Here is a 27,189-nt window from a genome sequence, read left to right as displayed (position 1 = left end):
TGGTTCAATTTATCTATTTTTTCTTTTGTTGCTTATTATTTCAGTGTTGTATCTAAGAAATAATTTCCTTACCTAATGTGAAGTTTTATAGTTTTAGCTCTTACATTTAGGCCTGTGATTTGTTTTGAATTAATTTTTGTAGGTGTTGTGATATAGGGGTGCAACTTTATTCTTTTGCAGGTGGGTATCTGGTTGGCCCCAGTACCATTTCTTGAAAATATTTTTCTATCCTCATTGAATTGTATTGGCAGTGTTGTTGCAAATGAATTGACCATTCTTATAAAGGTTTATTTCTGGACTCTCAGTTCTATCCTATTGATCTATATGTCTGTCCTTATACCAGTACCACACTCTCTTGATTACTGTAGATTTGTAGTAAGTTTTGAAATTTGGAAGTGTAAGTCTGCCAACTTTGTTCTACTTTTTCAACTTGTGTTGGTTATTTCAATTTCCTTGCTTTCCATATGAATTTTAGATCATTGTCAATTTCTTCAAAAAAGGCAGCTAGAATTTTTATAGGGATTGTGTTGAATATGTAGATCAATTTGGGGAATATTGCTATCTTAACAATACTAAGTTTTCCAAGCCATAAACGTGGGACATCTTTCCATTTATTTAGATCTTCTTTAATTTATTTCAACAATATTTTGTGGTTTTGATTTTGCAAATCTTGCACTTCTCTTGTTAAATTTATTTGTAGTATTTTATTCTTTTTATTGCTAGTGTAAATGGAATTGTTTACTTAATTTAATTTTCAGATTGTTGCTACTGTTTTGCTACTAAAGTCGTGTGTTGCTTAACAACAGGGATATGTTCTGAGAAATAAATCATTAGTTGATTTCATTGTTGTGCGAACATCGGAGTGTACTTACTCAAACCTAGATGGTATAGCCTACTACACACCTAGGGTATATAGTAGAGCCTATTGCTCCTAGGCTACAAACCTGCACAGCATGTTACTGTACTGAATACTGTAGGCAATTGTAACACAATGGTAAGTATTTGTGTATCTAAACATATCAAAATTTAGAAAAGGTACAGTGAAAATATGGTATAAAAGGTATAAAATGGTACACCTGTATAGGGCACTTACCATGAATGGAGCTTGCAGGACTGAAAGTTGCTCTGGGTGAGTCAGTGAGTGAGTGGTGAGTGAATGTGAAGGCCTAGGACATTACTGTACACTACTGTAGACTTATAAACACTGTACCCTTAGGCTACAGTAAATTTATTTAAAAAAGATTTATCTTTCTTCAGTAATAAATTAGCCTTAGCTTACTGTAACTTTTTTATTTTCTAAACTTTAGTTTTTGACTTTTTTGTAATAACATTTAGCTTAAAAGCAAACACATTGTACAGCGGTACAAAAATATTTTCTTTCTTTAATCCTTATTCTATAAGCTTTTTTCTATTTTTAAAATTTATAATTTTTTTTTTAGTTTTTCAATTGTTTTTGAAAACTAAGGCAAATACACACAATTATTCTAGGCCTACACAGAGTCGGGATCATCAATATCACTATCATCCACCTCCACATCTTGCCCCACTCGAAGGTCTTCAGGGGCAATAACATGCATGGAGCTGTCATCTCCTAGGATAACACTGCCTTCTTCTGGAATACCTCCTCAGGACCTGCCTCAGGCTTTACTTGAGGAGGTGTCACTCTTTTCAGAACGATATCCATGGTGGTTTCCTTTTTTTCCTTTTTATCATAGATTTGCCTGTAAGCAGATAATGCACCATGAACGTTCCTTTCTATTAATGAAAACCTTTCAGTGTTAGGGTCTATGTTTTCAAAATTTTAAGGAGCTTGTTGAGGTCTGCAAAAGCTTCTGCTAAACCTTTCACTGTGAATTTTCTTGAGGGTTCTTCTTTTTCTTCCCCTGTAGTTTCCTTTTCTCTTGCCTCTTCTTCAGCTATGCGTTTCTGTTCCAGTTCTAACAACTCCTCATTAGTCAACTCCTCAGGAACCACCTCAAAGAGCTCCTCAATGTCATCCTCATCCACACCCAAGTTAAAATTGTTTGCCATCTCAACCTCAGCCTTTTTGATTTTTGCAACCTCCTCATTCTTGGCAAATCCTTTTAAGTCGTGAATGAACCTCGTGATTATCTTCTTCCAGACGCCATTTATACACTCCTTGGTGACATCATCCCAAGTCCAGACGAGGTTCTTGATGCAGTCATAGATGTTGTAATCCTTCCAGAATTGCATCAGTGTCTTCTCTGTCTTCCTCAGTTGCGGTGATAGCCTGGGCAAAGTTCTTCCTCAGGTCATAGGCCTTAAAAGCTTCTATAACTCCTTGATGCATTTGTTGGATCAAAGAGGTAGTGTTTGGAGAGAGAAGCATTGTTTTAATTTTGGGATGAAGATCACCAATAAGCAGAGGATGTCTGGGAGTGTTATCAACAATAAGAAAAATCTTGAAAGGTATATTATTCTCCAAACAGTACTTCTTCATTTTGCTGGCATAATGATTCAGGAGGGCATCTTGGAAGAGGAGCTGGGTCATCCGTGACTTTTTATTGCTCCTGTAGACACTGGCAGTGTGTGCTTATTGATATGCTTGAAGGCCTGGGGTTCTCACTGTGCCAGATCACAAAGGGTTTCAATTTGTAGCCTGCAACATTTCCCCCAAGCAAGACTGCTATCCTGTCCTTAAAAGCCTTGAAACCTAGCATTGACTTGGCCTCCTTATGGATGAAAGTCTTTTCAGGCATCCGTTTCCAGAACGGGGAGGTTTCATTCATATTGAATTTTTGCTCTGGCAAGTAATTTTCCTCCACAATCAGCTTATCTAGAGTTTCCAAAAATTCTTTATCTGCCTTCACGTCAGCACTCACAGACTCACCACTCACTTTCACATTATGTAATGAATAACGACTCTTAAATGGATTAAACCACTCAGAGCTAGTAGTAAATTCAACACCGTAGTTGGGTCCAGCCTTTTCTTTCAACATAGCAAACAAATTTTTTGCTTTAGCCATGATCATCATGGTGCTGAGAGGATACACTTCTGTGTCTGGTCTTCAATCCAGGTCATTAGAATTTTCTCCATGTCTGATATAGGCCCTTCTTGAGTTTTTGTTAGTTTTGACGCCTTCAGTGAAGCAGATCCTTTAACAGCTTCCATCGCTTTGTTCTTGTTCTTCAAGATCATAGCTCTGGTGGAATGGGACATGCCTGTCCAGCAAGCAATAACCATCACTGATTATCCACCTTCATAGTCCTTAATCACTTTTAATTTAGTTTCCAGGTCAATCACTCGATGTGGCCTCTTACTGGCAACATTAACAGTGGATTTTGTATGCTTAGGGGCAATGATGAACAAAACAACACGAGATTAAATCAAGCACAAGAGAAAATGATGCAAGCAAGAGACATGGTAAACACAAGATGTGGGAGGTTGCTGCCTGTGTAACATGGCATACTGTTTTACAGTAAACTTTGTTTTATAGCGTAGAAAGAGTACACTCTAAAGTAACGATAAAAAGTATAATGTAGTAAATACAGTAATGTGTCACATAACGACATGTTGGTCAAGGATGGACCACATATATGACAGTGGTCCCATAAGATTAGTATCATATAACCTAGGTGTGTAGTAGGCTATATCATCTAGATTTGTGTAAGTACACTTTATGATGTTTTCACAATGATGAAATCGCCTCACAATGCATTTCTTAGAACATATCCCTGTTGTTAAGCGATGCATGACTGTATATAAACCAGTAACATACTCATTTATTATCATTATTGAGTATTATGCACTGTATGTAATTGTACGTGCTATACTTTTATATGACTGGCAGCGCGGTAGGTTTCTTTATACCAGCATCACCACAAACACGTGAATAATGTGTTGTGCTCTGACGTTATGATGGCTATGATGTCACTAGGCAAGAGGCATGTTTCAGTTCCATTATAATCCTATGGGACCACCATCATATGTGTGGTCTGATGTTGACTGAAATGTTATGTGGTGCACAAGTGTATATTGTATTATTCATTGTTACTATACAATTGATTTTTGTACATTGATATTGTATCCTGCAATAGGTTCTAATAGTTTTGTGGATTCCTTAGGATTTTCTATATGACCATGTCATCTGTGCACAAAGATAGTTTTACTAGTTCCTTTCCAATTTGAATTCCTTTTATTTCTTTTTCTTGTTTAATTTCTAAGGCTAGAACCTTCAGTACAATGTTGAATAGAAATGAGGAGAGCAGACATTCTTGTCTTGTTCCTGATCTCAGGGGAAAAGCAGTCAGTCTTTCACCATTAAGTATGATATTAGCTGTGGGTTTTTCATAGATACCTTTTATCATGATGAGCAAGTTCCCTTCCATTCTAAGTTTGTTGAGTTTTTCATGAAGGGGTGTTATATTTTGTCAAATTCTTTTTTTAGCATCTATTGAGATGATCATGTGGGTTTTGTCCTTTTGTGGTACTATATTACACTGACTTTTTTTTTTTTTTTTTTTGTGAAGAAGATCAGCCCTGAGCTAACATCCATGCAGTCCTCCTCTTTTTGCTGAGGAAGACCGGCCCTGGGCTAACATCTGTGTCTATCTTCCTCCACTTTATGTGGGATGCCACCACAGCATGGCCTGACAAGCGGTGCCTCGGTGCAGACCTAGGATCTGAACCCGGGCCACCAGCAGTGGAGCGCACGCACTTAACCACTACGCCACGGGCCGGCCCCAACATTGATTTATTTTTGACTGTTAAACAAACCCTGCATTTCTGGGATAAATCCCACTTGCTCATGGTTATAATCCTTTTCAGGTGTTGCTGGTATCAGTGTATATATATATATATATTTTTGTGTGTGTGTGTGTGTGTGTGTGTGTGTGTGTGTGTTGAGGAAGATTGTTCCTGAGCTAACATCTTTGCCCAGTCTTCCTCTATTTTGTATGTGGGACACTGCCACAGCATGGCTTGATGAGTGGTGTGTAGGTCCACACCTGGGATCCAAACCCACAAATCCTGGGCCACTGAAGTGGAGCTCGTGAACTTAACCACTATGCCACTGGGCCGGCCCCAGTTTGCTTGTATTTTGTTGAAGATTTCTTTGCATATATATTCATAATAGAGGTTGGTCTGTGGTTTTCTTTTCTTTTGATGTCTTTGTCTGGTTTTGATATCAGTGATAGTGGCCTTGTAGAATGAGTTGGTAACTTTTCTCTCCTCTTGTATTTTTTTGAAGAGTTTATGAAGAACTGGTATTAATCTTTAAATTTTGATTTTTTATGGCTTCCTTAATAGTTTACCCTTTGGTATTGTTAAATTGCAGGTGGTGCTTGTAAGTGGGGGCAGGAAGGTAGTGTTTAGACTGGTCATCACTTGTAGGACAATTGACAGTGAAAGTACAGGACTCCAAATAAAATTGTCAAGTCTTCATTCTGCCTACTTCTACTAAACAGTGCTGGATACTCCACAACTGGAGGACATGCTTGATTGTAGAAACAAATTAGAAGGCTTTTATATTTTGAATTCAGAACTACAGTCGGAAGATGACTTTCAGTGCTATTTTCCTCACTGGAGCCCTGGGTGCATGCCTAGCTCCCTGCGCTGTGAGAATTCTTACCTGTAACTTATTAGTACAAGTTTGTTTAGAAACATTATTTAAAAGAGCTATTAAGAAGAGTTATACTGGCCTCCTCTTGAGTAAGAGAGTCTGAGAACAAGGAGAGTTTGTTGAATCCTAGACATCACGTAAAGTAATATGAATAATAAATATTTAGATTGTCTTCCTACATGTTTCAAAGTACTTTTGGTCATTAATCACTCTACCAACTCAGTGGGAAAAATTAGCACTGAAGAAATAACAATGAGTGTTTACTAAATAATTACTATATACCAAATATAGTTTTAAATCCTTTACATATAGTATCTCTTCTATTTCTCATAGCAATCTTATGAGGTCACCACGAGTATTATTGGCCACTTTACAGATGTGGAACTCAGAAACAGAGAGGTAATCTAAGCTGCTTGGTGTTATGCAGGTAGAGAATGGCAGAGCCAGAATTTGATCTGGGTTATGTGACTCCATAGCCTTCCCTGAACCGGAAGTTAGAGTGGATGAGGCATGGTCCAGAGCAGGGATTCAGATTCCCAGGGTTTCTGTGTTATAGGTTTTGAGTTTATAAGTCATTTGTTCTCTCCTGATGAAGAATAACATTTTCCTTTAACATTTAAGAAATGTTCATAAAAGGTGTACTCAGATGGTATTAAGGACTTGAAATTAGACAGTCTGTCTCTGCTAGGAAAATGTAATAGACAAATTAATAAAATAAATATTTAGCATTTATTGAGTGCTTACTATGTTCCAGGGTAAGTGATTTTCTTGTATAAATTAATCGAATCTGCAAAATAACCCTATGAAATAGATATTATTATTATCACCTCCATTTATAGATGACACTAAACCAAAGATGTGTAACTTTCCCAAGGTCAATTAGCAATAAGTGGCATAGCCCAGATTTAAACCTAGACAGTCTTGCTCCAGAGCCTCTGTTCTTAATCATTTTGCTATGTAATTTCTCTAAGTAAGTAAATAGTCACCTGACAAATGGTCACAACAATACAGTCACATCAAGAAAACAATGATAAGACTAGATCACTGTGTTGATGCATGTGAAGGTTGGAGTCACTTCTATAGGAGAGAAATGTGTTGTGGCTGAAAGGAGGAGAAAGGCTTTTCTGTAAATATGAGGCAGTATGAAACAAATATGGAAATATGAAAAGAAAAATTAATTTTAAAAGGGAGTCTATTAGCTTGTGCTTTAACAGAAGATGAGAATAGACCGATAGGATGTGGTATGCACTCAGAAGCTGTGCCTTCTTGGTCCCAAGGGAATTGTGGTCTGGGAGAGTTTGGAGTTGTACCTCAGGGGTAAAAAGGGACAGTTTGAAAGAGGAATTTTAGAAAATGAGTTTGATAAACTCAATTAGCATGTACAGAGATTAAATCAACAGTAGATTAATATAAGCTTCAATCACAAGTGTTTCTGGTAATGTAAGAAGCATCTGGAAATTATCAGGAAAGACTTGACCATTTGGGGTAATACTTCTCCTTTAGTACCAAAATTATAATAGTTTTCTTTTTCTTGTGACAGTAAAGTCAGGAACCTGGGGTTATTCAGTACTTTTCCTCATGGGAATACAAACATTTCCCATTGTTCTTCAGTTTTCCTACCAAGTGTTCTACCACCATTGCAAAGCTACGTATTCAGACCTCTGTGTTTGGGTGAGAAGGGAGTAGCCCCAGAACCAGTCAGTGACCAGAGAGCTGGGTATGCCTGGGCCAGTTTTGTTCCAGATGTTTGGGTCTCCTGATGGGCTTCAGAGCTCCCGCTGTCTTCTTGAACACATGTGTTCCCTTTTGGTCATAAAGACACTATTAATGTTCTTCTGAGTTTGAGGCAATTTGCAATTTTAAAGGATCATCCAAATTATCAAAATAAACTTCATGTAATGTTTTTAATGAGATGATTATTAAATTTATAAGTTATTTTTACCATAAAGAAAAATCACATTTACATCAAAAGCAAATAAACCAATATTACCCACCCATTCTTTTCTTCAAATGCAGACAAAGATCAGTGAAAGTCACATGTCAAATACAGACACTTTTGTTTTTTATTTATTTTTTATTGTGGTAACATTAATTTATAACATTATATAAATTTCAGGTGTACATCATTATATTTGAATTTCTGTATAGATTACATCATGTTCACCACCCAAAAACTAATTACAGTCCATCACCACACACATGTGCCTAATCATCCCTGTCACCCACCTCTCTCCCCACTTCCCCTCTGGTAACCGCCAATCCAATCTCTGTCTCTATGTGATTGTTTGATTACAGACATTTTTAAAAAGTACTTTTGGTCCATTTTCACTTTTAAGGTAACCTGGTAGCTTCTTTTCTCAAGTCCTCACACAGGTATTCAGGAATACCAGGATGGTGTGCCAAAGATCCCAACAGCCTGTATTACAGTGGAAGATGCAGAAATGATGTCAAGAATGGCTTCTCGTGGGAACAGAATTGTTGTTCAGCTGAAGATGGAGGCAAAGAACTACCCGGATGCTGATTCCTTCAACACTGTAGCAGAGATCGTTGGTAGCAAGTATCCAGAGCAGGTGAGTGAAGGAGGCGGATGGGCTGTCTGGGAATAGGGTCTTGTGGTTAAGTTTCAGTTTTTTATTTAATTATTTTTTATTTTTATTTTCATTTGTTGCTGAGGAAGGTTCTCCCTGAGCTAACATCTGTTGCCAATCTTCCTCTTTTTGCTGAGGAAGATTCACCGTGAACTAACATCCGTTGCTAATCTTCCTCCATTTTATATGTGAGCCACACCCACAGCATGGCCACTGATAGACGAGTGGTGTAGGTCCACGCCAGGGAACCAAACCTGGGCTGCAGAAGTGGAGTGTGCCGAACTAAATGACTGGCCACCAGGGCTGGTCCTAAGTTTCAGCTTTTTAGAGATAGTTTGGGAAAGAGAGAATGTGAGTCTGCAGAGATGGTCCTCGTAGACCCATTAAAGGCAGACACTTCATATATATTTTTTCCTATTAAAAGTTTTACTCCATTGGGGCCGGCCCGTGGCGTAGCGGTTAAGTGTGCGTGCTCTGCTGCTGGCGGCCCGGGTTTGGATCCCGGGCGCACACCTACACCGCTTGTCAGGCCGTGCTGTGGCGGCATCCCGTATAAAGTAGAGGAAGATGGGCATGGATGTTAGCTCAGGGCCAGTCTTCCTCAGCAAAAAGATGGGCATGGATGTTAGCTTAGGGCTGATCTTCCTCACAAAAAAAAAAAAAAGTTTTACTACATTGACTGAAGAAAGGCAGGACTAGTTGAAGGACAGAATAGGATCCATGGTGTGGAAATTCAACCTCCGAATAGCTGAAGGCAGCATTTATACATACGTGTTGTATTGATTTCATTTGGAGCCAGCTTGGCATTTGAGATCACACCAATAGCTAACAGTTATTGTGCTTATTGTGTGAATTATCCTATTTGATCCATAAGCTCACTCAAGTAGGATCTATTTTCTTCATTTTACAAGTGAGGAAACTAATGTATAGGGAAACTCACTTGCCTGAAGTCCACACAGCTAGTAGGTGGCTGAGAAGGGACTCAAACCCAGGACCTTATGAATATTAAAACAAGCTGTAAACCACAGTTTATGTGCAATTTCTAGAGGTTTTTCTTTTTTGTCTTAGCAAAGCTGGAAAATCAAATAGTTCTAGAGGCAGATCCAGAATCTATACTAGCTGAAGGTTAAATAATTTTGGGGGGGGGCCAGCCCCGTGGGTTAGCAGTTAAATGCGGGTGCTCCGCTACTGGCGGCTTGGGTTCGGATCCGGGCGCGCACCGAAGCACCGCTTCTCTGACCATGCTGAGGCGGTGTCCCACATACAGCAACTAGCGAGATGTGCAACTACAACATACAACTATCTACTCGGGCTTTGGGGAGAGAAAGGGAAAAAAAAAGGAGGAGGATTGGCATGGATGTTAGCTCAGTGCTGATCTTCCTCACATACAAAAAAAATAGTAATAATTTTGGCAGGTTACTTATTCTCTGAGTCTTACAGAACTTACCTGCAAAGGAAGAGATGATGTGTGTAACTAACAGGATTATTGTGAGGACTAGATTAGATAATGCACATCAAATAGCCTAGTACAGTGTTTGGCACATACAGGTGCTCATTGAATGTCAGTTTACTTTGTATGACATCAAGTGTACAAAAAAGTTTTTATGAAGTTTCTGGTACAAATTTCCTTTATTAGTAGTTATTGAAATTCTAAAAATAGCACTAAAAACTAAAGCTATTCAGGAATTTAAGACTTGTGTTTTGATTAAGGAGATCAATGAGATGAAGGAAAAAGTGAATAGGGATGGAGTTTGGTGATGGAGAAACAAACCTTTTACACGTGTCCTGACTCAGGACCTCTCCCAGACTTGAGGGCTGGGCTGCAGTAAAGATTTGTTTTATGTTGGGGACACTTTTCTCCCTTCCCAAATTACCTGCTTCAAGGACCTGGATGTGCCTCAGCCTTGGGGTTGTAGCCACAGGGATAATGGAAAAGCAAGATCTCAGTAGGACCATAGGAAGTCAGACAGCTATAGAGAAACTATAGTTTCAAGTGTTGAGAAAACAAGCAAAAAAACAAGCCCAGCCCTTTGCCCCTTAGGAAATTGATAACAACAGAAGAGCCAAGAGTCTATATTCCAAGTACTGAATAGTCAGACTCCTTAAAGTGTAATCCTTACCAAGTATTTTCCTCAGTCAGGAGTTCCAGGATAAGGTGTTGCCATTTTAATGTTGCTAGTCCAGGGTGGAAGGAGTTTAGGGTAACATATTATCAGTTGTCTGGGTGAGCAGGCTGCTTCTGGCCCTGAGGGTGGGTGGCAGGGTGCGCATGAGTTATTGGGAGCCTTAGTCTGAAGCAGCCAGGGGGTGTCAGGGTCTGAGGCTAAAGCATCGAGGCAGATGAGTTCTTGGGGCTGCAGCAGCCAGAGGGCTGAAGTAGTCCTGGCTCAGACAGCTTTCCAAGGGCCACTGCCATCTTCCAGCTGGGAATGCTCCACCCTACCCCAGCCGAGCCTGATTTTTTCTTAAAAATCAGCTTTGTTGAGGTATAATCTACATAAAGTGAGTTTACCAAATTTAGGTGTACAGTTTGATGAGTTTTGAAAAATGTATACAGTAATGGAACCACTACCACAATCATAATATAAAATATTTCCATCACCCTTGTGCCCCTTTGCAGTCCATCTCCTCCACTCCCCTGCCCCCTGGTAGCCACTCATCTGCTATTTGGAACTGTAGTTTTTTCTTCTCTGGAATTTCATAAAAGTGAAATCCTAGAATGTGCAGTCTTTCATGTCTGGCCTATTTCGCTCAGCATAATGCTTTTGAGATTTATCCATGTTGTATTAGTTGTCCATTCCTTCATATTGCTGAGTAATATTTCATTGTGTGGATATACCACAATTTGTTTATCCATCCAGCAGTGTTGGACATTTGGGTGGTTTCTAGTTTTTGATGGTTATAAATAAAGCTTCAGTGAATATTCTCATGCAAGTCTTTCTGTGAACTTATGTTTTCATTTCTCTTTGGGTAAATGCCTAGGCGTGGACTTGCTGGGCCAACGTGAATTTTAAGCACTCTGATCTCTGTCAAGATGCTTCAGTGTCTGTATTCTGTGAGGGTAGCACCTTCTCCAGGTGGGTAGATTCCAGAGATGTCCCGGGACTCAGGATTAAACTTTCACCTCTACCATGGTGTTGCATAGCATTCCAAGAGTTGGTCATAAATACCTTGTTACCAAGATGTAAAAGGTAGAAGATTAACAAAAGTTCTCCCACAAAGAGGTCACAGCATTACTTCCACAGAAGGAATGTAGATGAGTGCAGTGAAGTCCATGTGGCTGTGTTTTGGGGGGAATCTGCCTTATAGCCTGCCTGGGACCCCAGGGAATGTCCAGACTGTGACAGGAAGCAGCAAGCATGTGTTCTCCCCTCCAGGTGTTAGGCAAGTGAATAAAGCTGAGTAAGCACAGTCCATCCCTGGTAAATGCCATCTCTTCCATGAAGCCTCCTCTGGTAGCCCTCCAGTAAGCCCAGCACTTTATGCCACTATTATGGTGTCATCTCCCACCAGAGCTTGCAAATGCCCTAGGCAGACACTCTGTGTACTTTATTTTCTTTTTTTCCCTATGCCTATCCCAGCTCTCGGCACGCAATAGCTTTTCAACAACTATTTTATTTCAGTAAAATGAAGACAGGAAATGAAGGAGAAAGTGGTTGGAGGATTTTTTTAATCTAGATTCTATTTTTTTTTTCAGATTTTCTTAGTTTTTATTGTTTTTATTTTTATTTATTTATTTATTTTTGTTTATTGCAGTAACATTGGTTTATAACGTTGTATAAATTTCAGGTGTACATCATTATACTTCTATTTCTGCATAGATTACATCATGTTCACCACCCAAATACTAATGACAACCCATCACCACATACATGTGCCGAATTATCCCTTCCCCCCCACTCCCCCCTTGCCCTCTGGTAACCACCAGTCCAATCTCTGTCTCTATGTGTTTGTTGGTTGTTGTCATTATCTACTACTTAATGAGTGAGATGATACGGTATTTGACCTTCTCCCTCTGACTTATTTCACTTTACATAATACCCTCAATGTCCGTCCATGTTGTCACAAATGGCTGGATTTCATCGTTTCTTATGGCTGAGTAGTAGTCCATTGTGTATATATACCACATCTTCTTTATCCATTCGTCCCTTGATGGGTACTTAGGTTGCTTCCAAGTCTTGGCTATTGTGAATAGCGCTGCAATGAACACAGGCGTGCATGTATCTTTACGCATTGGTGTTTTCAAGTTCTTTGAATAAATACCCAGCAGTGGAATAGCTGGATCATGTGGTAGTTCTATCCTTAATTTTCTGAGGAATCTCCATACTGTTTTCCATAGTGGCTGCACCAGTTTGCACTCCCACCGGCAGTGTATGAGAGTTCCCTTCTCTCCACATCCTCTCCAACACATGTTGTTTCCTGGCTTGTTAATTATAACCATTCTGACGGGCGTGAGGTGATATCTCATTGTAGTTTGGATTTGCATTTCCCTGATAGTTAACGATGTTGAACATCTTTTCATGTGCCTGTTGGCCATCTGTATATCTTCTTTGGAGAAATGTCTGTTCAGGTCTTTTGCCCATTTTTTAATTGGGTTGTTAGTTTTTTTGTTGTTGAGATGCATGAGTTCTTTATATATTTTGGAGATTAAGCCCTTATCAGATGTATGGTTTGCAAATATCTTCTCCCAATTGTTAGGTTGTCTTTTTGTTTTGTTGATGGTTTCCTTTGCTGTGCAGAAGCTTTTTAGTTTGATGTAGTCCCATTTGTTTATTTTTTCTATTGTTTCTCTTTCCCGGTCAGACATGGTGCTTGAAAATAGGTTGCTAAGACCCATGTCAAAGAGCGTACTGCCTGTGTTTTCTTCTGGAAGTTTCATAGTTTTAGGTCTTACATTCAAGTCTTTAATCCATTTTGAGTTAATTTTTGTGTACGGTGTAAGGTAAGGGTCTACTTTCATTTTTTTGCATATGGCTGTCCAGTTTTCCCAACACAATTTGTTGAAGAGACTTTCTTTTCTCCATTGTATGTTCTTGGCTCCTTTGTCAAAGATTAGCTGTCCATAGACGTGTGGGTTTATTTCTGGGCTTTCGATTCTATTCCATTGATTTGTGTGTCTGTTTTTGTGCCAGTACCATGCTGTTTTGGTTACTATAGCTTTGTAGTATATTTTGAAATCAGGCAGTGTGATACCTCCAGCTTTGTTGTTTTTTCTCAGGATTCCTTTAGATATTCGGGGTCTTTTGTTGTTCCATATAAATTTTAAGATTCTTTGTTCTATTTCTGTGAAAAATGTTGTTGGAACTTTGATAGGGATTGCCTTGAATCTATAGATTGCTTTAGGAAGTATGGACATCTTAACTATGTTAATTCTTCTAATCCAAGAGCACGGAATATCTTTCCATTTCTTTGTGTCTTTTTCAGTTTCTTTCAGCAGTGTTTTATAGTTTTTGGTGTACAGATATTTCACCTCTTTGATTAAGTTTATTCCTAGGTATTTTCTTCTTTTTGTTGCAATTGTAAATGGGATTGTATTCTTAATTTCTCTTTCTGCTATTTTGTTGTTAGTGTATAGAAATGCAGCTGATTTTTGTATGTTGATTTTGTATCCTGCGACTTTACCGTATTCGTTTATTACTTCTAAAAGTTTTTTGGTGGATTCTTTAGGTTTTTCTATATATAAAATCATGTCATCTGCAAATAGTGACAGTTTCACTTCTTCTTTTCCAATTTGGATCCTTTTTATTTCTTTTTCTTGCCTGATTTCTCTGGCTAGGACTTCCAGTTCTATGTTAAATAGGAGTGGTGACGGTGGGCATCCTTGTCTGGTTCCTGTTCTTTGAGGGATAACTTTCAGTTTTTCACCATTGAGGATGATATTAGCTGTGGGTTTGTCATATATGGCCTTTATTATGTTGAGGTACTGTCCTTCTATACTCCTTTTATTCAGAGTTTTTATCATAAATGGATGCTGTATCTTGTCAAATGCTTTCTCTGCATCTGCAGATGATCATGTGATTTTTATTCTTCATTTTATTAATGTGGTGTATTACATTGATTGATTTGCAAATGTTGAACCATCCCTGCCTACCTGGAATGAATCCCTCTTGATCATGGTGTATAATCTTTTTAATGTATTGTTGTATGCGATTTGCTAGTATTTTGTTGAGGATTTTTGCATCGATGTTCATCAGTGATATTGGCCTGTAATTTTCTTTTTTTGTGTTGTCCTTGTCTGGTTTTGGTATCAGGGTAATGTCAGCTTCGTAGGATGAGTTAGGGAGCTTCCCCCCGTTCTCAATTTTTTGGAAGAGTTTGAGAAGGATAGGTATTAAGTCTTCTTTGCATGTTTGGTAGAATTCACCAGGGAAGCTGTCTGGTCCTGGACTTTTATTTTTGGGGATGCTTTTGATTACTGTTTCAATATCCTTGCAGGTGATTGGCCTATTCAAATTCTCTATTTCTTCTTGATCCAGTTTTGGAAGTTTGTGTGATTCTAAGAATTTATCCATTTCTTCCAGATTGTCGAATTTGTTGGCATATAGCTTTTCATAGTATTCTCTTATAATATTTTGTATTTCTGAGGTGTCTGTTGTAATTTCTCCTCTTTCATTTCTGATTTTACTTATTTGAACCTTCTCTCTTTTTTTTTTGGTGAGTCTAGCTAAAGGTTTGTCAATTTTGCTTATCTTTTTCAAGAACCAGCTCTTGGTTTTATTAAGTTTTTCTGTTGTTTTTTTGGTCTCTATTTCATTTATTTCTGCTCTGATTTTTATTATTTCTCTTCTTCTACTGATTTGGGGCTTGGTTTGTTCTTCTTTTTCCAGTTCCTGTAGCTTCATTGTTAGATTGTTTATTTGAGATTTTTCTTGTTTGTTGAGATAGACCTGTGTTGCTATAAACTTCCCTCTTAGAACCGCTTCTGCTGTATCCCATAAATTCTGGCATGTCGTATTTTCATTTTCATTTGGCTCCAGGTATTTTTTGATTTCTCCTTTCATTTCTTCATTGACCCAATCGTTGTTCAGTAGGATTTTGTTTATTCGCCACGTATTTGTGACTTTTCTGATTTTCTTCCTATAGTTGATTTCTAGTTTCATACCATTGTGGTCAGAAAAGTTGCTTGGTATTATTTCAATCTTCTTAAATTTATGGAGACTTGTTTTGTGGCCTAATTTGTGATCAATCCTGGAGAATGTTCTATGTGCATTTTCAAAGAACGTGTATTCTTCAGTTTTTGGATGGAATGTTGTGTATATATCTACTAGGTCCATCTGTTCTAGTGTGTCATTTAAGGCCAATGTTTCCTTATTGATCTTCTGTTTGGATGATCTATCCGTTGGTGTCAGTGGAGTGTTGAAGTCCCCTACTATTATTGTGTTACTGTCTATTTCACTTTTTATGTCTGTTAAAAATTGCTTTATTTATTTAGGTGCTCCTACATTCGGTGCGTAGATATTTACAAGTGCTGTATCCTCTTGTTTGATTGTTCCCTTGATCGTTATGTATTGCCCTTCTTTGTCTCTTGTTACAGTTTTTGTTTTAAGGTCTATTTTGTCTGATATGAGTATCGCTACCCCAGCTTTCTTTTCATTGCCCTTTGCGTGGAGTATCTTTTTCCATCCCTTCACTTTCAGTTTGTGAGTGTCTTTAGGTCTGAAATGTGTCTCTTGTATGCAGCATATATATGGGTCTTGTTGTTTAATCCAATCAGCCAGCCTTTTAGTTGGAGCATTTAGTTCACTGACGTTTAAAGTCGCTATTGATAAGTATGTACTTACTGTCATTTTTTAACTATTTTCTTTTCAGTGTTTTAGTAGTCCTTCTCTGTTCCTTTCTCCTTGTATACAGAATTGATGGTCTCTTTAGTTTGACCTCTGTCTGAAAGGTCTACTCTTTAACTCCCCTCCTCCTTCCTTTTATGTTTTTGATATCATATCTAACCTCTTTTTTGTGCATTTGTATCCATTACCCTCTTATCATGGAAATAGATAATTTTTCCTATTTGTGTTCTTCTCTTTTCCCCTTAAATCAGTCCCTTTAACATTTCTTGTAGTACTGGTTTCTTGGTGACAAACTCCTTTAATTTTTGCTTTTCTGTGAACCTTTTGATCTCTCCTTCCATTCTGAATGATAACCTTGCCAGGCAGAGTATTCTTGGCTGTAAATTTTTTCCTTTTACCACTTTAAATATATCATGCCACTCTCTTCTAACCTGTAAAGTTTCTGCTGAGAAGTCAGCTGATAGCCCTATGGGGTTTCCTTTATATGTAACTTGTCTTTCTCTTGCAGCTTTTAGGATTCTCTCTTTATCTTTAATTCTGGAGATTTTAATTATGATGTGTCTTGGTGTGGGCCCCTTGGGGTTTATCTTGTTTGGTGCTCTCTCTGCTTCCTGTACCTGGATGTCTGTTTCCTTCCTTAGATTAGGGAAGTTTGCATCTATTATTTCTTGAAATACATTGTCTGCCCCTTTGTCTCACTCTTCTCCTTCTGGGACACCTATAACACGTATGTTAGTGCGCTTGATGTTGTCCCAGAGGTCCCTTAGACTGTCCTCACTCTTTTTAATTCTTTTTTCTTTTACCTCTTTAGCTTGGGTAATTTATTGTAGTCTTGGTCCAGCTCACAGATCTGTTTTTCTGGATCTTCTACCCTGCTTTTGAGTCCCTCTAGTGAATTTTTCATTTCCAGTATTGTATTCTTCATTTCTGATTGGTTCTGTTTTATATCTTCCATTTCTTTGTTGACATTCTCACTGAGTTCATCCATTCTTCTCCCAAGATCAGTGAGCATCCTTAACACTCTTTGTTTGAACTCTCTGTCAGGCAGGTTGCTCATTTCTGTTTCACTTAGTTCCTTTTCTGGTGTTTTGTCCTGTTCCCTTACTTGGAATGTATTCCTTTGCCTCCTCATTTTGCCTCTTTCCCTGTGCTTGTGTCTATGTATTAGGTAGGTCAGCTACGTCTCCTGCTCTTGGGTAGGTGACCTTCTGTAAGTGATGCCTTAGGAGGCCCATAGTGTGCTTCCCTCAGTTCTCAATGTTCCAGGGGTGACCCCTATGTGGGTTACATGTGTCCTTCTGTTGTGGCGTGTTTTCTCTCCCTGTAGGTGGCCAGGGAGGCTGAGCTATGCTCATGGCCAGCTGTTGTAATGCTCAGCTGCTTGTAGTTGTTGTGGTCCCTTCAGTCTCTTTATCAGGTCTGGGGAGCCCCAGCACAGTTGGCTGCAAGTTCTAATAGCATATTTGTGTTTCAGTATTTCTTTTAAGTGAGTAGGCCCCCAGCGTGGCAGGTTGTTAGGCTCAGGGCCTTACAAATGCTATAAGCCTCCTGCCTTTAGGTCTCTTGTCAGCTCTCTCAGGATTGCACCTGGGCAGGGCTGGCCTCAGGCACGGGAGCACCCAGTTGTTTCAGGGTTTGGAGGGTGGGGCTAACCCCCTATGTGGGTCTTTGAGAAGCACAAGTCTTCTGCAGCTGACAAGCCCTGCCGTCCACAGTTCCACAGACACAGTCAACACAGTCCTGCCCCTTGTGTGCGCCCCGACCTCCTGAAGTGGACCCAGTCTCCCCACAGCGGGAGCCCCACACACACCACCACTGCCCCACACTCTCTGCCCGCTCCTTGTGCACGCCCTGCCCCACTGAAGTGGGCTTAGTTGCCAGGCTGCAGAGTATCCAGTCACCAATTTATGTAGGGCCACAGGCTGCCCAAGGGCTTGTTGTTGAGTGGGGCCAGTCTCTAGGGTGGGCTGCGTGCCCTGGCTGAGCTGCATTAAATCAGTGCTCTAGTGGGTGGGGCATACCCTGGGCTAACAGTCCTTAGGGAGAACTCCTATGGCATCTTCGTCCGCACGCCCACACCAGGCCACAACAATGGCCGCGGCCGATGTCCCAGTCCCTGGAGAGGTTTCACCTCTCACTGCAATGCACTCAGAGCCTATCAGGTGAGTCTCTTTTCACCAAAGCACTGCGCACCTTTCTTTCTGGTGATTTTAGGTTGCTTTCTGAAACAGGTGAGTTTGCGCATGTGCCCTTTAAGAGCCGGTTTTAATTTCTTTGTGAACCAAATTTTCTGGGAGTGCTCCCCAATGGTTTAGTAGCAGGCAAAGTCAGATATTATGCCCCTTGTCTCCATTGTGCTGGGTCCACAAAATGCCGACAGCAGGAGCGCTCCCCGGCTCAGGGCCCTGCTCTTCCAGGGAGGCTGCGTACCTGTGGGCTGCTCCCGGGCGGCCGTGAGGCTGGCGGCTTGTGAAGGCGGTGTTTTTTCTCTCCAGAAGGTAGTTTCTGCCTCTTCCACCTCAATTAGTATTGTCCTTTGTTGCAGGAGCTCCTCTTATCCAGTTTTCAGTTCTGTCTCCTGGGTAATTTTTCCACGAGTAGTTGTAAATTGGCAGTGTCCGCGGGAGGAGTTGAGTTCAGAGTCTGCCTATGCCACCATCTTGACTTCTCTCCCTAGATTCTCTTTAAATCTACAAGTTTTCCTGCCCATTTAGAACACTGTTTATTCCTTGGCATATTGGACATCACCCCTAATGCAGCTCTGTGTCCAAACCCAAACACCTCAACTCCTTCATACCCAATTCCTCACCTTAGTTTCTTGTCTCTGTTAAAGGAATCATATCTGCCTATCAGCACAGTTAGAAAACTTCACGTTACTTTCCATTCTCTCGTCTTTATCAATGTCCTACAGCCAGGTACCACAGCCTATTTCAGTCTACTTTCAGCATATTAAAAAACAAAAATCTGTTCCCCCCATGCCTTTACTATATTATTGTCCTAATTCAGGTCCTTGCTATTTCCCTCCTGATTCTTTTTCTTCTGATCTCTCCCCTACTTCTGTATTTTTGCTATGCAACTCAGAGTTATCTTTGAAAACACTCATCTCCACATGGTGTTTCCCTGCTTCAGGCCCTCTCTCCTGTTCCTGATAAGATAAAGGTTATGATAAAGATAAATGCTGGGGTGAGTGATCAAAGGTGAGCAGAAGACAGAGGAAAAGAAACAAAGAGGGAGGGGAGTTTGGGAGGGTAAGATGGGAGGCAGCTATAGTTAAAAGGAAAGTACATAGTGCTGTTCATAAATGAGCAGAAGATGAGAATGAAGAACAAGGGAAAGTAAATGTATGGTGGAGATTCAAATGCCAACTAAGCACCGTTCTTTCATTGGCCAGTGAGGAAGTTCAGCTGTCCTAAACTCTGGCAAAGTTTCCTAAAATCATTCAATTTTATTTTTAATTATCAGTAATGCTAACAGTGACATAAACGTCGGTCTTGATAGTTTAGATTGACCAACTCATCCCTGACACATCCTTGCTACCTTGCTCTGTATCATAGTAAAGAATAGTGCTAAATAATGCTGAGCAAATTAGTTGCAATGGAAATTATCTCTAAAAAAGAAGAGGGTAAATTGAAATTACTATTATTTTGCCTGTAGGTTGAACATCCTGGGTGACTTGAAGGTGGGCCAACACTCACGCAGTGGCTGATAGACACTTTAGTGCTAACACCCAGCACAACCCCTTACATCTCGTTCTTCATGCACAGTACCTTCATGAAAGGAAAACAATTAGCACATATAGAATCCGTCTGATTCGGCCCAAGAACCATGGGCAAGGTGCGGTGAATTTTAGCTCTGGAAAAGTGTATATGTGATTGATGAAGCATTAATACATTTCAAAACCCTATTGCAGGGCCGGCTCTGTGGCTTAGCGGTTAAGTGCGCGCGCTCTGATGCTGGCGGCCCGGGTTCGGATCCCGGGCGCGCCCCAAGGCACCACTTCTCCGTCCAGCGCGAGGCCGAGTCCCACGTACAGCAACTAGAAGGATGTGAACCTATGACATACAACTATCTGCTGGGGCTTTGGGGGGAAAAAAATGAATAAATAAAATCTTAAAAAAAAAAAAAAAAAAACCCTATTGCATAATCCAGCCATCAGCCTGGACTAAATTAACCACAGGCTTTTAAAAATGCCCATAATGCAAATACTTTATTGGGTTTCAACCTGTGAAAATGGTAGAGTAGGGATATTATACACATTAATCCTATCTTCTTCCTCAGGAACCCACAGTGGCATGTTTTGGCTCCTCCAAGCCCAGAATTCTCTCTCCGCTCTGACCTCTTCAGAAACTGCTCCTCTGTGATTTGGGCATGTTGTGGAAAATTCAGCAAACTTTGAACCTTCAAGGGGGTGCATTTTATCAGGAGAAAGCAGTGCTCTAGAGGCTCTGACTTCAGGCCTCTGAACGTCTTTCTCTCAGACAGCTTTATCCCTGGGAAACCATTGTATCTTTGAGGCCCATGTGTGGTTGAGAATTAGTCTGAGAGAGTGAGAATGAGAGCTCTTTGACTTTTGAGCTGATACTCCCTAATGCTAAAATAGCAGTATTTTTTATACCCCACTTTGTTAACAAACTAATTTGCATTGGAAAATTCATAGGAAACTTGTTGCCATCCATGAATGGGTTTCATTTTTCATTGAATCAATAGAGGTTATCCTAAAACTTAGACAGAGAGGTAGGGGTCTTAGTAATCTAGTACCAGTTCCCTCACCTTCAGATGAGGAAACCGAATCCATGAGTGACTTGTCCCAGGGGACACAACGAATGTGTGATTGGAATGTGACTCCAGATTTCCTGACCCCCGTTTCTTTCTACCCCAAAGATATTATGCCTGGGCACACCTTAGCTGGATAGCATCTAAATCTGTGGGATAGAGATTGATTCAGGATACAGGCAGTGCTATCCCTACCAACTCATTACACAGGAGAGATTGTGTTTTTCTTTCCTGTTTTTTCTCCTGACATCTCTTTCCTAGGCCCAAAGAGCTCTCATAATTACTGTCCCTCGTCTCAGACTTTCCTTAGAGCTCTCATGAAGGTTATTACATGGGAAACCTACCTGTGCTTGTTCTGTTCCTTCTACGCATCCTCTTTCCATCAAGTCTTTCTCAGGTCTCATTTGTTTTTAGCTCCTTGTCACTTTGGAAGAGAATCTGATGGATGAATCACTTCTGTGGTGTTAATGACTCTTGATGATGCCGTATTCCTCTGTGCTCCTGTTCACACCCCTTCATGCTCACCAATCAGATAATTAGGTGTTTCTGTTTTGTCAGAGGACCACAGACAAAGACCAAATAAATCGACTACCAATCACATCATTGAAAAAAAACTTTTTATTTTGAAATAATTTTAGACTCACAATAAGTTGCAAAAGTAGTGCTGAGAGTTCAAGTGTACCTTTGACCAGCCTCTCCAGTGCTAACATCTTAAATAACCACGGTACATTAACCTGATGAGGAAGCTGGTGAGAAGATGCTCCTGAGAGCGAGTTGCTTTCCTGTAAGCAGGGGCTGCCTTGTGGGCATCCTCTGTGTAGTGCCCAGTGTAGGGGAGACCCTGTCCTGACATTAGCCCAAATAGTCCTTTCCTGGGCTTAGTTTATGATGCTTCCAGGGTATCCCACTTAAACAACCAAGACAACAAACACAGAAGGATGACTGTGCTGAAAGTGACCTGATGAGCTGGCAAATTCCCTGAAACTGGGGGTTTAGTGCGCCTGTAGGAGAGACTCTCTCATGATAGATTTTCCAATGTTGACTTTTGGGGCTGGCTATTTCTTTTGCTCCTTGGTAATTTCCTAGGCATTATTCTGAGGACTTGCTTAGTAAATGCAATATTTTTAAAATGTTAATATATTCAAGAATTCTTCTGAAGGAATTGTGTGGAAAAGAAAAGTGTTTTGGAGATCTTTTTTTTTGGTTGATAATATCCAAACCCATTTTGATGAAGCCTTGATGAGTGGAATTTTTTTTTTATACATGCCGTTTTCCTACAGCAGTTATTTTCATGGATTCAAAGAACAATTTTGGTTTCATATGCCAGTATTATCTCAAATATAATGCAACACTATGAGGCTAGTGGAAAACATTGAAATGAAAGCTCTAGTTTGTTAACTGGACAGTTCACTTTTTCTGTTTTGTTTTTACTGTGGAGCAGGCATTCTCAATGTCATTAGTATTGACATTTTTGGCCAAATAATTCTTTGTTGTGAGGGTCTATCCTGTGCATTGTAGAATATTTAGCAGCATCCCTGGCCTGTCCCTCACCCCTCGGAGCAGTGACTGTCAGAAATGTCTTCAGACATTGCCAAATGTCTGAGACAGAAGTCACTGCAGACTGAGAATCACTGGTGTGGAGTCATGGAAAGAACACTAGGTGGATGTTCCCAGGCTTTGGGTCTGGTTTTATTTCTGCCACAAATAAGCTGAGTGACATTGGGCCACTTAATCCTTCGACTATAGAGTGGGAGACTTTGTCTGGAAAAGCTCAAAGGTCATTTCCAGCCCTAAAATTTCATTATTTAAAAAAAATACTTGGAGATTATCATCAGACTGATGGTGCACACTGTATACTGTTAGATAGTAACAGGACATAGTGGGAGCCCTCTCATTATTTCACAGAGTGGGGTGTTGGTAGGTTTTTTGTTTGTTTGTTTTTTTAATGATCTGTGTTCAAATACAATCAGGAACTCTTCTATTGAAAAAGTTAAACTCCTTTTTTTGTGGCACTTCTTAAGCCTTTAATATGCTAATGTGCACTGTGAATTTTTAAGAGGTAGGTTTGCAATATTCCCCAAACTTTTTGAGAAACAGTAGGATAGTGGCATAAGATCCATGGGGGAGCTTATGTTTTGGTGTTTTTTATGTTGATTTTTTTCAACTATTCATTTATTAATTCAACACACATTTATAGAGTATCTGGTATGTGTCAGGCACGAGGGTTACAGCAATAGCGTTGGGCGAGCAGTATAGCGCTGTGGTTAGTTAGAAACATTGCTGGTAGAATTCAAATCCCGCCTCTTAACATTTTGTTGGTAGGTTATTTTGCCTCTCTGACCCTCAATAAATATTAGCCTTCTCTGGAGAAGGGAGAGCTTATGCAAAAGCAAGGAGTTAAGAAATATTGGAAGGGCACATCAGGAAGGACAGACCACAGAGGACCTGGCATACCATGTGAAAGGCTGGGGCTTTGTCCTGTTGGCAATAGGGAGTCACTGAAGGGTTTCAGCAGTAGATTTGCATTTAATTCGTTTTGGCCACTGTATACATTCAAAGGGGCAAATACTGAAATTCAGCCAGGAGATAATAGGACTTGAATTGAGACAGTTGAAATAGTGTTGGAAAAGAAGAGAAGGATTCAGGAAATGCTTAGGAAGTAAAATTTGCAGTTGCTAAAGTTTGGATATAGGGGAGAAAAAGAAGGAGAAGTGCAGTTTGGATGACTAGGAGAATTCATTCATTCATTTTACAAGAATTTATTGAGCTCCTACTATATGCTGGGTATATCAGATTGCCTTCACAGCACTTGGGGTTTGATGGTAGAGACAGGCAAGTACGCAAGTAACTGCCATAGAAGGTAGTAGGTGCCATAATGTGGCAACTACAGGGTACAATGGGGGCTCATTTCAGGGGCAACCGTGCTGGTCAAGGAGGCCAACGAAGGCTTTCTGGAGAGATTGAACTTATTCCTACAGCATGAGTAGTAACCATGAGGAGTTAACCAGGTTAAAGGTTATGGGGATGGGGTGGAATGGAGAATACTCCAAGCAAAAGAAGTAGTATTTATGAAAGCCCAAAGAGTAGTGTCATTCTTCTTCTAAGGAATGTGACGTGACCTCCTATAATTTCTGAATCCATTTGATAATGAACCCTGTTTTCATGGAGTTATGCTATAAAATAACCTAAAGAGAAAGGCATGGCCTATTTCGTGTATATGTGTTTTTAAAAATAAATTATTGAGAAGCTCAGCAATCCCTTTGGAAACAGCTTTAAAATTGATGCTGTCAAGACCCTTGTTGAAGGAATAAACAAAATCTGATTGACATGGTGGACAAACTCATTCCATACATAATTGAATAGAGGCTGTACAGCAAATGCAGCTTTGCCTTTTATCTGAATATGTAGTCTGATGATTTGTAAAACCTTCTTAATGGGTACAGCAAGTTATGCTGCCTGGGTGGGAGCCTTTTTAGTAACTTAAGCAGCTGTTTAAACTTTCATAAGCAAAGTAATTATTAAATCTTTCATGAACATATTGGTTGGAACATTTGTTCACATCTTAACCTTGAGTTGGAAAGTTTTGGGGGGTGGGGTTAAAGAGTTTTAAACTGGCAAGTTTCATTCTTTTTTTTCTTTCTTATTATAAACTTTTTATGGCTTAGAACCAGCCAACCTAAATCATGGAAGGAAAAATACATGTGTGGCGAGCATGAGACATTTCATTGTTTATTTTTCAAATTTCTGAAATGTGCTCATAGCTGTGCATGCCTCTGGCCTCATAAAGACAGCAAATGGAAATAGCTCAAGCCAGACAGGCTGTTTTAGATTGATAGCCACCCAGGTAGGCAAGGCAAATCTTGGAGAATACTCTTTCCTGGACTCAATACGTCATCTTAGTGTTCCAAAATGGGACTTGCAAGCAGGAGGATGCCGTCTTTCATAGGTTTGAACACCTTTCCCTTATTAATGATGGAGCCATTTAATAATAATCATAATCATAAAATGAATAATAATCCAGATTTATGGAGTACTTACTAGGTAACAGGCAGTATTCTGGATACTTCTCATGTATTTTCCCCTTAGTCTTCACTATGACCTTGTCAAATAAGCAGTGCTGTTATCCCCATGTTGCAGGTGAAGAAACTGAGGCTTAGAGAGATCATCAAGTTCATAAAGCTTCTGTGAGCTAGGAGTTAAACCCAAGTTTGTCTTCTCCCACAGCCTGTACTCTTTAACAATTCATTATCCGGTACTTCTTAGTCCCTTTCCAGTCTAGTTTGTGAAATGCTGCTACCTAAAGACTTTCTTGCCTTACCCTAAATGAAGAGAAAACCAGGACGACTGTCAGCATCATAAGCAACAGCAACAAATGCTTATTGAATACCTACTATTCTATTATGTGTAGAACTGTATGTTACAAGCTTGGGAGATATTTTGAGGCAAAGAGGAGAGATGATAAAGGGACCCCTGCATGGTGGCTGAGCAAAGTAGGCAGTGAATAAAGTATGCAGTGAATTCTGGAACTCAGACTCTACAGCACTAATGCAGGGCCTGCAGCATTGCATCCTAGCTGATCCAGTACTGACGTATTGTATAGTACTTTACAGTTTGCAGTGTACTCTCACCTGTATTATCCCATGTAATCCTGACAACAGAGCTGATTATTATAATTTCCACTTTAAAGTTGAGGAAGCTGAGATACGGAGTAAATGATTAAAATTAGACACACATCTAATACGTGGGAGATAAGATTTAAAGTTTCAATCCTTTATAACTTGCTATAGTCACTACCCAGAGCCCTGTAGTTTAATAAAAAAACAAAAAAGAGATGCTTTAGGGGGGCCTTTAAAAATTACCTAAAAAATGAAATTGTTTAAATAAATAATTACAATATAATGAAAGAGGAGCAATCTTAGTGGTTTTAAAATGTGTCCACAAATTCTTTAATCTCTTTTTAAAAGATGGATCCTAATTCCCTTCCCCTACATATAGGCTGTACTTGATGATTTACTTCTAATGAATAGAATGTGACAGAAATGATGGTGCGTGATGTCTGAGATTAGAACATAAAAAGCAATGTGGCCTCCTCCTTGTTCTTTCTCTGGGAGAAGTCAGCTGCCATGTTGTGAGGATACTCAAGCAGCACTGTGGAGAGGTCCATGTGGTGAGGAACTGAAGCCTTTTGCTATCAACCAGCACAAATTAGCCAGCAAGTGGATCCATCAGCTCCAGTCAAGCCTTCAGATGACTGCAACCCTGGCCAACATCTTGACCACACAACCTTATAAGAGACCCGGAGCCAGAATCACCCAGCAAAGCCACTCCCAAATTGTTGAGCCACAAAGCTGTGAAATAATAAATGTTTATTGTTTTAAGCCACTAAGCTTTGGGGTGAACTAATACCAGCAGTCAAGGAGTACACAATACACAGACAGGAATAACTGTATCTGAGTTGTCAGAAAAGCTGGCTACTGAAAGATAGGAAAGATGAGTAGGAATTTTATAGATGGACAAAGAATTTATTGGGAGGTATTCTGGGCAAAGATAAAAGTGAGTATAAAAAAGTATAAAAGTTTGCCACAGCAAGGCACATTTCAGAAACTGCAGATAAAGGATGAGACAAAAACTCACGACTCAAAAATCATAGCATTTGGGATATGAGACTCTCACTAAGAGCTTACTATATAATATGATAATGTAGCAACTAATAATCCTAAGAGTGACTTAAATCTTCAAGAAATTAAATTCCATGTGGACTATTTAAGAAGATAGGAAAGCAATTAAAACATTGAAATAGCTACTTCAATAATTAAAACAAAAAAAGTACTGTGTAAATCCTTAGTGCAAAGGTAGTCCAGGCTATCCAAAGTAGCCACCTCCCCATGTTGTTACTTGACTAAACTGTCTGGGTCCGTGTTTTGAAAACTTTAAGCTTAAATGTAGGGCCAAGAACTAGCTAATGAAGAACACCTGGATTTTCCCCAGAATTTCACTCTACCAATTCTGCTACAACAATCAGGTAGAAATTAACATTTTATAACCAATTATGTGTTTTGCTTGGCATCATGCTAACCAAATGAATTTTTTAAAAAGAGAATTGCCCAAATTGACTTGTTATTCCATGCCATATCTCATTCATTGACTATTTATTGAGTACTACCCACTGTGACAGGCCTGTAAACCAAACCTTTGTATTTGTGTTGCAAAAATCTTTTTGCATCCTAGTTCCAGCTTCACCGTTTTCTAGAGTTAATAGCAGCTCCTGGTAGAAAGACTACATTTATTGTTTAAGTGGATTTTAATATAAAATTAATACCTACTATTTGAAAGACAGAAAAATGAAAAGAATTTTTACTCAGAAACACATTAACTCAGACAACTGCTGTTAACATCTTGCTGTGTTTCCTTCTGTCTATTTTCTTCCATGAGTATTTTTATATAATTGTATTTTATAGTGTC

General features: G+C 39.6%; 1 protein-coding gene across 4 annotated transcripts in view; it reads left to right on the top strand.

Moving 5' to 3' along the window:
* CPQ (carboxypeptidase Q) overlaps positions 1-27,189 on the top strand; it is a 583,418-nt gene that overhangs the window by 220,478 nt on the left and 335,751 nt on the right. For all 4 annotated transcript variants that reach the window (XR_015555979.1, XM_087447610.1, XM_087447609.1 and 1 more), the window contains exon 4: positions 7,945-8,152. Coding sequence is in view for 3 of the 4 variants with exons in the window: in XM_087447610.1 (XP_087303736.1) it covers positions 7,945-8,152 (208 nt within the window). In the remaining variant the exon portion in view is untranslated. The remainder of the gene's footprint in view (positions 1-7,944; positions 8,153-27,189) is intronic.

Source organism: Ceratotherium simum, chromosome 23, assembly GCF_057802395.1.
Source record: "Ceratotherium simum simum isolate JZ-2026a chromosome 23, ASM5780239v1, whole genome shotgun sequence".
Lineage (NCBI taxonomy): Eukaryota > Metazoa > Chordata > Mammalia > Perissodactyla > Rhinocerotidae > Ceratotherium > Ceratotherium simum.
Note: the sequence above shows the minus strand (reverse complement) of the source record. Positions and strands in the feature narration are given on the sequence as shown.